Source organism: Urocitellus parryii, chromosome 13 (genome assembly GCF_045843805.1).
Source record: "Urocitellus parryii isolate mUroPar1 chromosome 13, mUroPar1.hap1, whole genome shotgun sequence".
Classification (NCBI taxonomy): domain Eukaryota; kingdom Metazoa; phylum Chordata; class Mammalia; order Rodentia; family Sciuridae; genus Urocitellus; species Urocitellus parryii.
The window spans coordinates 13,827,180-13,842,835 of NC_135543.1; the positions used below are offsets into that span (position 1 = coordinate 13,827,180).

At 31.1% G+C, this 15,656-nt stretch overlaps 1 protein-coding gene across 5 annotated transcripts in view; it reads right to left on the reverse strand.

The window, feature by feature from the left end:
- Relch (RAB11 binding and LisH domain, coiled-coil and HEAT repeat containing) overlaps positions 1-15,656 on the reverse strand; it is a 105,683-nt gene that overhangs the window by 72,927 nt on the left and 17,100 nt on the right. For all 5 annotated transcript variants that reach the window (XM_077792173.1, XM_026404641.2, XM_026404644.2 and 2 more), the window contains exons 3-8: positions 7,374-7,445; positions 7,207-7,262; positions 6,990-7,103; positions 2,721-2,924; positions 2,533-2,624; positions 1,604-1,897 (exon numbers count right to left, since the gene is read on the reverse strand). In XM_077792173.1, coding sequence (XP_077648299.1) covers positions 1,604-1,897; positions 2,533-2,624; positions 2,721-2,924; positions 6,990-7,103; positions 7,207-7,262; positions 7,374-7,445 — 832 coding nt within the window. The remainder of the gene's footprint in view (positions 1-1,603; positions 1,898-2,532; positions 2,625-2,720; positions 2,925-6,989; positions 7,104-7,206; positions 7,263-7,373; positions 7,446-15,656) is intronic.

Below are 15,656 nucleotides of genomic sequence, written 5' to 3' on the forward strand. Positions count from 1 at the left end.
ATGCTTTCAATTATTCCTTTCATTTATATTTATTGACCAAATCTTACTAAATCCTATTTTTCAAAAAGCACACTGCTTTCTTTGTACAAAGTAATCTTTCTTTTTTTTTTTTTAAAGAGAGAGTGAGAGAGGAGAGAGAGAGAGAGAATTTTTTAATATTTATTTATTTATTTAGTTCTCGGCGGACACAACATCTTTGTTGGTATGTGGTGCTGAGGATCGAACCCGGGCCACACGCATGCCAGGCGAGTGCGCTACCGCTTGAGCCACATCCCCAGCCCCAAAGTAATCTTTCTTAATGGAACACTCATCTCTTTTCCTGTAACTTAAGTCTTTCAGTCCCAGGTTAGATGACACTTTGATGATACATGAAATCTTTCCTGCTTAGATAACAAGGTTAGGGGACTTAATTGTGTGTTTCCAAAGCAACGATTATACTACCAATTTTGATACTTTAATGTAATTGCTTGATTGTCTCTCTCATACTATAAATTTGTAACTGAAAGAATTCCTATATGTCTTGCTTACTACTGCAATCCTTGTAACACTGAGGGGAACACAGTAAAAACTAAAAGAAATTTAGTTGAACGAATTTAATCTACCTCCTTTGGATTGTTTTGGAATAAAAAAATAAATAAATACAGTAGTTCTTCTAAAAACTAAAGAACTTATAATGCTGTACAATTGAGTATTACAATAGATTTTTAAAATATCTTTTCCATATTGGAACTTTGAAAAAATACATTTTGAGGACTGTACAACATCTATTTCATCTCATTAACCCCCATAATTACCTAAAGAAAAAAAATTTAATAGGTATAAAAAAAAATCCAATATTTCCCACTAATAAAAAGGACTTTTGAACCTAAAGCAAATTTAGTAATGCTTTGCTATTGCATCCTAGTAGTAGGTACAATATTTCTCTATTTAATAGGAGGAAAAGGTTTGTGGATAAAAGTACACCACATTATATTTATAAGGATTAAAAGAGTCAGTATACATAAAGCACTATGAACTAAATTATATGCCCAAAACATATAAATACAGCCTAGTGAATATTCCTATCTTAAAATATTTTTTCAAATTATATCCTAAAAGATTTCAAAATTATATTTTGCCTTGTCAAGTAGATCATGAAGGACAGGGACCATGTTTTTTTCATTTCTTTGAGTTCAAGCACTGTAACCCCCCAAAATTAAATAAAGAGATTAAGAGAATATTTATAATACATTATCAGCAATAGAAGTAGATATAGGAAAAATGACTGGGAGCAAAGATTATTCCCTTTTTAGTACATGAGCAACTGTGCAGCACTAAAACCTTCAGAATTTGATACTGACTGAACAAAGAAAAGGTAAAACGCACTGGCTAAGTGTATACAGCATAGTAACATACATATTATTTATGCACTTCAAAACCTAGCCCCTTTATTATTTATTTCTCCTTGGTGTCATAAACTTTGCTATATGCCATGTTCCTGTAAAATGTAAAGAAATTCACACATTTGATCTGCAAATAAGAAAAATGAGTACAAATAATAACTGAAGTTCTTCCAGTTCAATAAAATAAAAGGTACATTTCAAAATATAGGATGCATACTAACCTGTTGGGTTTATCAAAATGAACTGTGGTTTTACTTGCTGGAGAAGAAGATGGCATTCCTTCCCTTTCTATCCTGGGGAAAGAATCTGAAGAATTCTCTTTAAGAATAATGGAATCAGTTATATCTGTTATTGAAGAATGGATATCCTTATTTTTTCCCTTCTCTAAATTATTTACAACTTGACTTTGTCCACTGTCTTCAGAGTCTTTGTGGGGAGATGGATCTAAGGAAGGTTGAATAGATTCAAAAACTGCTGGGATAGCAAAGTGTTCATTTTTGAGGCAGTCCATTTCACTGCAGAACAAAAGAGAAATTACCATAGAACAACTTGAAAACTTTGTCAATAGAATAAACCCCATAATGGGTTCAATGCTTTAAAAATGTAACATTAATAGCAAATGGTTTGGCAAATAATAATCTTTTGCTCTACAATATTCACAAATGTTTCATATACATAAAGGCATAGCTATAAACTCTTGAACAATAAGTCATAAAAATGGCTTTATATACTTAGCTTTTGATTGGCCCTTACTTTTCCTTTCTTCATGTGCAAAGTGGGAGACATCAGATTATTATAAGATTATTATGGTATATTATAAGAACAAAATAAAATAATGGGAAAAATGTACAACACTAATGTGGAAGAGTTGTCTTATCAATACTGACACAACACGGGAGATCAAAATACCTTATTTCTTAGTTTACAGACGTAAGCAATTATAATACCACCACAGTGATTTAAGAACTTTTTTGGGGGAATAAAGGATTTTTAATTTTACATACATAAATCCATTATAATTCTTTCAGAATTACTAAAACATGAAAAAGTATGCTTTACAATTGAAAAGTTGTTTCATATATGTATATAATCTACCACTGTCTTTACAAAGTTCAAAGAGAATTTTCACAAATAATGACTAAGTACTAACCTTTCAAGTCTTCTGATTTGTTCCATCAATGACCATTTCTCACTATTTAATAAACTAATTTTATCTTCTAATTTTTGTATTAGCAAAGAGTTCTAAAATCAAAAAAGGAGAAAAAGTAATTCAATATCTCATCATATGTTTTTACACAGTTCAAGTATTTTTTATGAACTTGAGTTTGTATTTCTTACCTCTACAGGTTGAGGCGTTTCAAGGGATGGAGGAAGACTGCCCAAAACTGGTGTAAGAGCCTCTAATTCATCTTCTTCTACTCCACTGGCAACATCCACAAGATCTTTACCAGTCACTTGATGATTTCCAAAATCTCGGTAAAGCTGTAGTAAGTCTGGAGGTTTTGGAATGTTTAATCCTACATCATCCCATAATTCAAAATCCTAAAAAGTAATAACATAAAAAAATCGTAGAGACAATTTTTATCTGGCATTTTATTATTGTTATTATTTTAGTTGTAGGTGGACACAATACCTTTATTTTATTTTTATGTGGTGCTGAGGATTGAATCCAGTGCCCCACAAATGACAAGGGAGCACTCTATCTCTGAGCCACAACCTCAGGTCCTTATCTAGCATTTTTAAAAAATATATTTTTAGTTGTAGATGGACACAATATCTTTATTTGTTTTTATGTAGTGCTGAGCATTGAAGCAAGTGCCTCAGATATGTAAGGCAAGAGCACTCTACCACTGAGCAACAACCCCAGCCCTATCTTGCATTTTTAAAATTACTGTTGATAACATCTGAAAAACAAAATATAACCATAAGTTTGCTGTAATGTCAAAATATGTTCCAAGTGATAAGAATTATCATATTATTTGTAAGTTTTCTGACATTCTAGGTAAGGAGGTTTAATTGTCTTAAATGTAAACTCTAATAGCTTAAAAAACGTGCTCAAATAACAGCATGAAGTCATTCAACATTTTTAGATTAAGAAAGTCATAGTTCATAAATTGTACCTAATGTTGCACATTACAAGTAAACTCAATGATAGCCCTGTTTTCTTCTTCCATTATCCAATCTATATATGATTAGTATAAACTCAAGTGGATAAATAGCTAATTTAATTTGCTTATCTTTTTGCTGTAGCTCTTTGAATCTAACGTACGTTATCAAAAAAAATGCTTCTGGCAATTTTCAAAATCCAAATATCTGCTTTTTGATTTGTTGCATTTTGAAACATTCTTTTATTCAATCTAACACAACTTTATTAAAATTAAAAAAGGCATAGCATTTCAACTTCTATGGGCAAATATTTTTAGAAGAGCTTTAGAAGTTCTTGAGTAATCAACATTCAATATACTTTCTTACAAACCCATCTCTCCCTAATACATTAGAAAAGGCTTATTTGAATAATTAGACTGCTATTATTAAGGATTAATTTGACATGAATATGCATAGTCAGAGTGGGAGCTTTGGAGAAAACCAAACCCACATATGAAATTTCTGTTAGTTACCACTCATTGTTGTTATAAATTAATTCGAGGCTTAAATGAGTCATCTGTAAAATAGATATATTACTTATTAGCTCTTAGGATAAATGCAATAATTTTAAAAGACTTACTGTAGTGCTTGGCCCACAACAAGAATTAAACAAATTTTAACTGGTAAAAAATATTAAATGATTATTACATGTATTATTCAAATGTCCTTTTATCTATTATTAACCCAAAACTTATTATATATCTAAATTGTGCTCAGAACCAGCAACCGTAAGACTTTCTACATCTTTGTCAAGACTTGTACAATCTTAGACAGTCTAATTAATGTGTTGTGGTATCTCAATGTAATTTAATTTGCATATCTCTAATGAATAAAGGGGTTGAGTATCTTTTTTCATGCACTTATTTGCCATGACAATATCTTCTTTGGTGAAGTACCTGCATAAATCTCTTTTAAAAATTGGGTTAACTTCTTATTATTGAGGTTAGAGCACTCTAACAAATTCGTTTGAAATATACTACTTATAAATATTGTTACACTAAAAATACTTTTACAGGGGCTGGGGTTGTGGCTCAGTGGTAGAGTACTCGCCTAACATGCATAAGGCATTAGGTTCAAACGATCCTCAGCATCACATAAAAATAAAATAAAGATAACTGTGTCCACCTAAAGCTAAAAAATGAATATAAACAGATTTTTTTTTACATACACTGACTTGTCTTTTTGTTTACTTGTCAATGATTTCCAAAGAGCAAAAGCTATTAATTTGTATAACAGCATATCTGATGGAGAACAAACATGTAGTCAGATCTAAGGAATGTTTGCCTACCTTTCAAAATAGCAATGATTTTCTCCCTGTTTTCCTCTAGAAGCCTCACAGCTTTTCAGGATCTACACTAAAGTCTATGACTCATTTTGAGCTGATTTTTTGTATATGTTATGGAATATGGTTTGGTTTTCATTTTGGAGAACATATGGATATCAAATTGTTTTAGGATCATTTGAAATGCGAGCCCTCTACCACTGAGCCACAACCCCAAGGCCAAAATGTTGTTCTTTATGTATGGAATTTACTTTGCATTTTGTGGGGGATCAAAGAACCTTCCATATGTGAGTCTATCTCTGGACTCCATTCTGTTTCATTTATTAACTTGTCTGTTTAAAAATGATACTGTCTTGTTTTGTAGAATTTTTTAAGACTTGACATCAGGTAGCTTTAGTTTAAGTGCTCTGTTCTTTATTAAAGTTGTTTTGGCTATACTAGTTCCTTACCTTTTCCATAGGAATGAAAAATATGAGGGACATACAGATTAGAATTGCATTAAAAATACAAATCAAAATTAACAGACAACATTGAGCACAATGTTAACTATCAAAGAGAACAATATATCTCTTCATTTAAGTATTCTTTAATTTCTCTCAACAAATTTGTTTATAGTGTCTGGGCTTCATCAGAAGTTTAAACCTATAATCTTGCTATTTGTTATATGTGTCCTAAATATTCTTTGTTTTTCTTTTCCCCTTTCTGCATTTGTTTTAGCCTCTTAGTCTTTCCCACAGTCAAAATTTTTCTTGTTCTTTGGTTAGTCATCATTTATAAACACAATTCACTTAAGCTATAACCATAGTAAAGTAAGCATTTATGTTAGCAAAATACCAGTTCAATGTCTTTTACTTAGTATATGTTCAGTAAAGCTACCATTTAAAAACAACTAGATATTTACAGCTTTCATGTAAGATGGTGGTCCCATAAGGTTATATCACTTAACAATGTTATAACCATTTTAGTTTATTTAAGTTTATTCTATAACGTCTGTACAATGATGAAATTGCCTAATGATGTGGTTCTCAGAAAACATCTATTCTATTAAGCAATGCTTTACTGTAGTATATTTAAGTCTAGCCTTTGCAATAACTAAGAGGCTATTGAAATGCTATCTCCCTTAAAGAGATGCAAAAAGATCCATGTAAGATTTTATGAACCAATGAAATAAATGTAATTTAAAATGATGATCTCCTGGGGATGAAAGTATTGCTTAGAGGTATGGTCTTTGCCCAGCATGTACAGGTCCGGGGTTCAATCTCCATGCACAACAAAAAAATAAATAAAATAGCATTAAAAAAAAAAAAAACAACAAGAAATGATGGGCTCCTTATTTCTACCTAATGAACTCTCTGGAATTCAGCTTTTTAAGGTATATAATTCAAACAGATCCATTAATACTAAGTAGCCAAGATTTCCAGAGCTAAAAGACAACACTAAATTTAGCCATCATTTCTTTACTTAGAAGATTTTATCAGGAAAATAAGAATGAACTTCTAAAATTGGTCCCTATTCAAAAGTACAGCTACTATTTTCACTTTCATTTGAAACACCATCTTAATTATTGTGTCACCTAACATTTAATTGTCATAACGCTACTGAAATTTTTACAGTTAAACTGAATTTCTTTTTTATTACTTTTTAGTCTAATTTGTTATCTATGATGAATTTATTTTCAATAAAAATATTTTTAGTTGTAGATGAACAGGAAACCTTTAATTAATTAATTTTTATGTGGTACTAAGGCTTGAACTCAGTGACTCACACATGCTAGGCAGGCGCTCTACCACTGAGCTACAATCCCAATCCTAAACTGAATTTCTAAGTGTAAATTAATCTATATTACTGAGTAAACATTTTAAATTAAAAACAAACAGCACACTTTATGAATACAGGCAACTATGGATGGATTATAAATTACTGGGAAGTTATAAAAAGCTATCTGGAAAGAACAAAAAGTCTTTATGTAGAAGCCACAGGAAAACAAAATACTCTGTAAACCAATGGAATACAAAACTGAGAAGGTTAGGGATTGTGGTTTTTGCTAACCAGTAGAATGGTACTAGAATTTACTACAGGTATAGTAACTTAAAACAAACAAACAAACAAAAAACAGATAAAAGAGAAAGTAAACTAAGTAAAAAAAGGAAACAAATTACTTTAAAATAAAGTGACTTTACCTGATCATCATTTTCATCTGAAAAAGTTATTGATGTAAGCTTATAGTTATTCTTCAATAAAAATTCATTGACTAAGAAGTTTAGAGCTCTCTTTTCAAGAGGTTTGATTGGCTCCTGGAAACAAAATAAAAGACAGATGTAAACTGCAAGTTTAGCTCCTCAATACTTGTACCACCATTTTATGTGGAAAATACATTTAGATCTGTCATTCACCCACCTGAATTTCAGGACTCGATTTGTAATTTTTTCGTTCCTGTAAAGGAACTTCATGTTCTGGTGGAAAAAAATATAAATAATGTTTTACTATTTTATATTTTAAAATATCCCAGCTACTTCTACATTGTCAAAGTAGAAAAAGTCTCAAAAAAATTTTATGTACACCACCTGCAGCCTTTGTCAGGTTGGCTCGGAGGGCCTGAATGGTCTCCTTGGCTTTCCGTAGTTCAAACTCCAGGACTGGACAGGGATTTGGAATAAACACACACAGGCATCCAACCAAGAAAAGGGAAACAAAAATAAAAAAAATAAAAAGCAAAGATGGGTATGAAAAAAAATACAATTTGTATTGAAAACAGAAAGCATGCAATCTTTATGAAACTTGTGAACGCATGCAGCAGAGTTGATTTGCAAGCAAACTGGTGAATGTTTTCCATAGTTTTTGTAGAATTCAGGGGGCTATTATCAAATCAAATGTTCTAGCTGTCTGACAAGGAATAGCTCTATTTAAAAATAAAAATCTATGGCATACTTTCATTTAGTTAAATAAAAATATCAGCAATCTGGTTACTTCTGTTTCACTCAGTCTAGGAGAGAAAATGTAATGACATGTTTTTTGGGTGATGCAATTTTAGGAGAAAAGGTAAAAAATAGATTAGTTCAAGTAAATATCCAAGGTAAAAAATAGATAAATTCAAGCAAATATCCATTTAAAATTTTTTTTAAAGTTATTTTTAAACACATTGTCTAGAACAATGCTATAAATCAATATATAGAAACATTACTGAATAGAGATCCCTTTATTAAGATGTTGAAAGACTATAGCTTAAATATTTAATAAACGTTGGAATGCCTATGAATTTTTCTACAAACAAGCATGTTTTCTAAAAACAAGCTATTTTAGTTTTCATTTAAAGCCAAAAAATAAATGGTTTTTCTTTTAATATCTATTGAAAATAATTCTAAAACAAATGACTATGTACACTTCAATCATTTTTAAAATGATTGTATATACTATTACTTAGTATCAAGTAAACAGAATTTTTGAAATTTAATAGTAAACAAATCTGTTCATGTTATGAAAGATTAATGAAACTCAAAGATTTCTCCTACAATAAATATGAATATAGGAAGCTTTTTAATAAACTCTTTAAAATGCTTCATCATAAAATTAAATTGTCTTAAATGAAAAATTTTCTTAAAATTGATGAATACTGTGTTGAAAAAGCAAACAGACTGGAAAAAAGGACATTTCTGTTAAGTAAAGCTCTGAGAAATTTAATCGATCTTTGATACAAATGCGTGTTAAAACCATAGTGGTTAATAGCCCTGCATATAAATTAGGAAATTTAAGGTTTTATCTTAAAGATGCATTTTTTTCCGATTGACCATAGAAAAAAGATGTCACATCAGAAAATATCAGAGAAAATAAAGGTATAAAAATATATGGAAAAATTAGGATTCACTCAGTTTGCATATGTTTAATAAAAACTTAAAATGTTGTTCAATCACATCTAGTACATAATGGCCAATTATTTTGATGCACAGAATTTAACTGCAGCAACATGGAAGCAAAACTAAAAATCAGATGACACTGTATGTTACTATATGTTTTCCGGTAGTCAGCAATGCTGATCTGCAAAGATTTCTGTGCAACAAAGTGAAAACATTTTCTCTAAATCAAATTTTGCAAACTCTAAGCACATGTGTTACAGTGAGACTATACACATTACAGAATGGTTTTATGTAGAATATTGGTTTACCTGTTTTTAAATTTCAAAATTCTAAGTAATCGATTTTGATTTAAAAATATCTAGCTTGTACCTTAAAAGTATATACATTATGCTTTCAATATCACTTAAAATTTACTAAGACATAATACAGAACAATTGCAGATCAGAAATGCCCTACACCAGAATGATAGAAATGTGGGGAAAAAAAAAAAGGGGAAGGGAGGGTGGCTGGTTAAAACACAAACTAGGAAAAACTCAAAATTGGATTGGTGAAAGTTTAGGTGACCAAGAGCAAAACACTGAATGATAAAGGCACAGAAAGCCAGAAAAACCCATGTCAGACGGCAAGAATTTATATTTTTAGCACCTCTTGATATATATATATGATTGCCAAATGTCATCAGAAATTACCAATACTTTGAAAAGACAGTGACTATCAATATGAATTCACTCTGCTGCATGTTTCTTAGTATACAATATTGATTTTAAAACACAAATACATATCTTTGAGGCTATAGCACATCTATATAAGGGATATAATCAGGAAATTGAAGTTATATGAGAATTTCTCAAGAAAGGCTCTTTATGGCAATGTTATACTTATATGAGTATGTCTCTTCTTTATTAAATCATTGGATTTCAGCTCAAAATAACTGCAAATATTCAGGTATATATTAATAATTCATACTATAATTTGTCAAAATAATTAATGATTAAGTCTGGAAAGCAACTCCAAATTATAGTTGAAATATTTCTCAGCCTGTGCTGGATATTACAAGGATATTAGAGGTACTTGAGTACTTAAAGGTCGCTCTTTCATGACTTAGGAGATATACAACTATGTGAAAACATCAAAGGTGAAGTGCTAAAGATCAAAACAGAAATAATAATCCTTTGTGGCCCCAATCAATTTATCACTAATATTATCTTGAAATACTCACTAAACTTAATTCTTTTTGGCATGAAACTCAAAATATTATCTTGGAAGACCTTTTCTGTAACACTGGTCTAAGTATTTTTTCATTCTCATTCCAGTTCACCACTGAAGAACAGTTCAAATTAATATATTAACATCAGGACTTTGCCATCTCATAGTAAATGTACAATTGTTTTCTTCCAAGTTGGATTATCTGGATTTCTTTTTCTTAATATAAGGTGATTGAAAATAATACTTCTGAATCTTTAACACTTATTTAAGTATACTAACAATAGTCCCATGAAAAGAAAAATTCTCTCCAATTTTCTTAATATGCTAGAATAAAAATCCATTTCTTTGGTTTTTTTTGTTTTTGTTTTTGTTTTGGCGGTGGGGAATAGGTCCTGGGGTTAAATCCAGGGAAACTTAACCACTGAGCTACATCTCCAGCCCTTTTTCATATTTTATTTAGAGAGAGGGTCTCAATGAGTTGCTTAGGCTTTGCTAACTTGCTAAGGCTGGCTTTGAACTCACGATCCTCCTGCCTCAGCTTCCTGAGCCACTGGGATCACAGACGTGTGCAAATGTGTGCAGCCTCTATTTTTAAAATAATACAAAAATATTAACACAGTACAATCTCTACCCTCTACTAAGTTTAGAAAATTCTCATGCCCACTGTGGATTTAACAAACATACCATTAGATATGACTTAGAGAATGATAAGTAAATGAATTAAAGCATGGTGTAATCTCCATAATTTGTAAACATCCCCTTTTCTATAGGTATCTTAGTGGGCAAAAGGCATCCTTTATCCTGTAACCTTTAAAGAAAAAACTGCTTCCTGTTGTTGTTCTTCCTGTTTACATTTCTGTTCCTCTGTCACTCATTTCAAAGTTGGTGTTTCTCAGTGTGTCATCCTTAGCCCCTTTCTCTTCATATTCTACCTAGTCACTGAGATGATACTGTGGTTTTAACTATCACAATTCCTTTGATGACTCAGAAATCCTTAAATTCTCTTCCTACGATATAATCTTACCTACTTATCTTCTGGACATGGCTGCCTGAGAGTCTTCTAAGTTTTGAATTTGATCCTAATTAAATGAATTTCATTATCTTCTTTTCGAATCTGATTTTCCTCCTGCTGTCTGACTCCCTTAATGGCACCACTATCTACCTAGCTGGCAAAACGGGAAGCCTAGAGGTTACTTATACTTATCCCTCACTCTTACTCTTATCCTATCAATTAAGTGTCCATACCATATTGATTTTTAACCCTTTAATCACTCTCTAAATATACATTAATCTGTTCCCATAACTGTTATATAGTTAAGATCTTTATGACTTGTCATATAAATTACTATAATAACCTATAGTCATATTAAAAGTTCTGAAAATTTCTGCAAAAAAACTATGAATTTCTAAACATATATATGAAATTCTCTGATTTTTTTCTTCTGTTTTTGTTCTTCCTCTATGAAACTTACATCATCATGAAATACATTTTAGGAAACGTCAAAGATAATAGAATCCCAAATCCACAAAAATTTATGACTACATAATTTTTAGATTAAATATAACCACCTACAACAATGATGTATTTTTTTGAGTCTATCTTATTAATTTCATGGTAACATATGAAGATAAGTCCATTTTGAAAATGCTACCTATCTTCTTTTCAGCCTTGTTGAAACACCTATTCTATTTTAAATGATAATAAAATAATGAGATTTATATAATACTTTAAAATAAGAAAATCAAATCATATTACTGATAGGAAGGAAATGATATATGTGCAACGGGGCTTTTTCCCTCCTAATCCTGAGAAAGCTGGATATGAATGCTGCCAAGCTACTTCCAAAAGAATGAGAGCGCTACTGATGCCTACTCTATGAATTTGATCCTAGCAGGAGAAAGGGGCAGAATATTCTATAGGCAAAAATCTGAATGCCATTTTAGAATGCCTGGTAGAACTCGTAAACATAATAAAGGCCACATATGTTTGTGTTGACAGCAGGTCCTAAGACAGTATAATACCTAGAAAATAAACTTATTCCACAAATATTTGTGAGTGAACATTCCAATGTTTGATGCTATTATGTGATAAATCATATAAATTAGAAAACATAGTTTATTTATTTTTTTGGTGATATTGGGGATTGAACCTGGGCGTGTTCTACCACTGAACTACTTGCCCACTCCTTTATATTATTTTTATTTTGAGAAGATCTTTTTAAATGGCCCAGGTTGACTTTAAACTTGCAATTCTCATATTTCAGCCAACCGAGTAGCTGGTATTACAGGTGTGCACCATCATACCTGGCTAGAAAGGATAGTTTTTATTTCTCTAGATCCTACAAGAGTTGAGGTACAACAAACTAGAGAGGTTATCTAGTAACAGGTAGAGATATGAGAACAAAGTCAAGGACTCTGATGCTAAGTGAAATATATATATTTTTAATTTGTTCTTTTTAGTTATACATGACAGTAGGATATATTCTGACATACATACATGGAGTATAACTTCCCATTCTTGTGGTTGTACATGATGTGAAATTACACTGGTCGTGCATTCATTTTTTAACATTGTAAAGTTATATGTAATTCATTCTACTGTCTTTCCCATTCCCCTGTCCAATCTAGTGAATCTCCACTCCCCACATCCCATTGTGAATCAGCACCCACATAATAGAGAGAGCATTTGGCCTTTGGTTTTTGGGGGATTGGCTTATTTCACTTAGCATGATAGTCTCCAGTTCTGTCCATTTACTGGCAAATGCCTTAATTTCATTCTTCTGTATGGCTGAGTAATATTCCATTGTGTATATGTACCACATTTTCTTCATCCATCCATCTATTGAAGGGTACCTAGGTTGTTTCCATAGCTTAGTTATTGGGAATTGAGCTGCTATGCACATTGAAGTGGCAACATCACTATAGTATGCTCATTTTAAGTCCTTAGGATATATACTGAGGAGTGGGATAGCTGAGTCAAATGGTGGTTCCATTCTAAGTTTTCTGAGGAATCTCCATACTACTTTCCAGAGTGATTGCACCAATATGCAGTCCCACCAGATATGTACAAATGTACATTTCCCCCACGTCCTTGCCAATACTAAATGAAATCTTATGAACTCAAACAGGAATACTGGTGGTTCTAAAAGCAATCAGATCCTTGTTGCTGTTTCCAAAGCACTGAATACATTTTTATTACAGACACAGACATATTTCAGAACACATTTCTCTAGAGTAGAAATTTAATCTCTTTTGTACTTCCATTCTGAGGGTCTAACATTATGATGAACATAGCAGATGCTCAAATTACAAAAAAAAAAAAAATTTAAATAATGGCAATCCTGACACTTAGAACGTGGATCTCTTTTGATACTTCTAAGAAGACTTAAGGCTTTTACTTAAAAATCAATTAAATTAAGCTCATTTTGGTTTGATTTCTTCACTACTTAAATCACTTTTATGTGAAAATGTATACTTCCATATTTGTTATGGTTTTGATAATAGGTGTCCCCCAAGAGCTCATGTGTGAGACAATGCAAGAAGATTTAAAGGAGAAATGATTGGGTTATTAGAGTATTAACCCAATCACTGAATTTAGGGGAATGGTAATAAAAATGATGCTAAAAACAAACGTAGTATCTATTTCATAAATATATTTTTTAAATATGATTTTTTAGTTGTAGTTGGACACAATACCTTTATTTCACTTATTTATCTTTATGTAGTGCTGAGAATCGAAGCCAGGGTCCTGCACGTGCGAGGCGAGCGCTCTACCACTGAGCCACAACCCCAGCCCCTATTTCATAAATATTGACAGGTAATTTAAAGATTGGAAAAGACCTTATATTTGCCTGGGAGGACCATGGCTCATTATCTGTATTATCTATAACCTCCTTTTACATAAGACTGGCACAGAAATGTAATAAAACTTTCTTTATTCTTAGTGAGGTAAGCCTTTGATCCAATGACAGATGACAAGACAAGTATCTTTTCTGAATTATTGTCTTTTCATAATTTTTAAATTATTACCAATGGTTAGCAGACTCAAAATCTTTTGGAAAGTGGTAACTGTGATTAATTGAAATTGTTGTGAAGTCTCACCCACATATTAATACATTTTATTCAATAAGAGGCTATAGTAGAAGACCATTAAAAGATTGAAAGCTATTCTCTTAGGATAATATATGTTCTTTCTCCTTTTTCTACTGAAGATGAAAGCATTTATTTTAAAACAAGCACAATGTAATAATTAAAAGTTACTTTATCTCTCCAAACTTAGATATATATTTTTTAGATACAAATGTAAGGTCTATAATGATGATTTAGGATAACTATTTAAATAAATGATAACAGTGCACCAAGAAAAAAAAATGTAAGGTCTAAACTATCACATATTTAATACATTTCACTGTTGGTTATATAAGTCTCTAGGGCATCCAGATCTACTACTTCTTTGTTCACTGTCTAGCATTTGGATGAGTGGGCATGGGGGAAAGGACAAAGAGAGGGTTGGTCGTTACTAGAGAATGAAACTGATCAGAGTTTTCATCTATGTGGGAATATGCCATAATGATACCCATCATTCTGCAAAACTGAGATGCACAAATTTAAAAAAAGGGAAAAAAACTGAGTGGCTACCAAACAATCGTCATCTCTATCTTTAATAATACATATCCAAACAGTTATATTTGGCAACATTTATAAATCAGAAAGTGTCATGTATCAGTTTATTTCAAGTACACAAAGACCCTCAAAGGTCAAGGGTGCATTCTTAACATTTAATGTAGTTCTTGCAACCTAGTACAAAATTAGTGTTGTATCATATCAAAATATGTGCAGTTTAATATATATTAGGTTATCACAATAATGAAATATATTTGTTAACCATCAGAACTATATTTACTGGATTTTATACCAAATTACAATTTGATAAGCGATTACAGGTGTGTGCTACCACACTTGGCTGAATGAGATTTTTTAACCTTCTTACTCAGAGTTCTGATAAAAAGTTAGGCACGGAATGAAAATGTACATACACCGTGAAATTTGGTTAGAGAAACTTTAATTTTCTTTTCTACCTACATTGCTGTGAATAGATTATCCCAAGGAATTTGTGATTATAAATTTAATCTAAACATTTTGCTTTTTCATCTATAATGCTTTTTTTCCTTTAATAAGAGGTATTAAATACCTACGTAGTGAGAATAATGATGAAACCCTTTAATTTGTCTCAATCAAAAAGGTAAGTTTTCAAATGTAAGTTGAGGAAAAGAACATAATTATGTGGCCAACTTCTGGGTAGGAGTTTTTTTCTAATATTTAACAATATATACAGTAAAACAATTGGGATATATTTAGTCTAAATCAACTAAAATTTCACATATTTAATATATAACCTACAGCTAATACCTAATATGTAATTACATGTAACAATGCTACTTTACAAATGATACAATAGGATAAAATAATCCCAAAATTATTTTAGTAATTTCCAGTTGATTTGCTAATTTTTAGATATTACTGACTTATTCAGTTTGCTGTTTGGTTATGACAACCAATAGGTGATGCTTATCACTAAACTGTAATTTGATATAGGGAAGTCACATTAAACTCTTCTAGGGATTTCCCCATTAATTGATAATACTATTGTTTAGACTATTAAATCTTGTCTCAGCTTTTGTTGAAAAACAAATCTTTTTTTCCCTAACTTATATCAATGTCTGAGTTATTAGAATGTTCAATATCTATTCTTGGGCAAGGAATGAAAAATTATATATTGAAATGTTATTT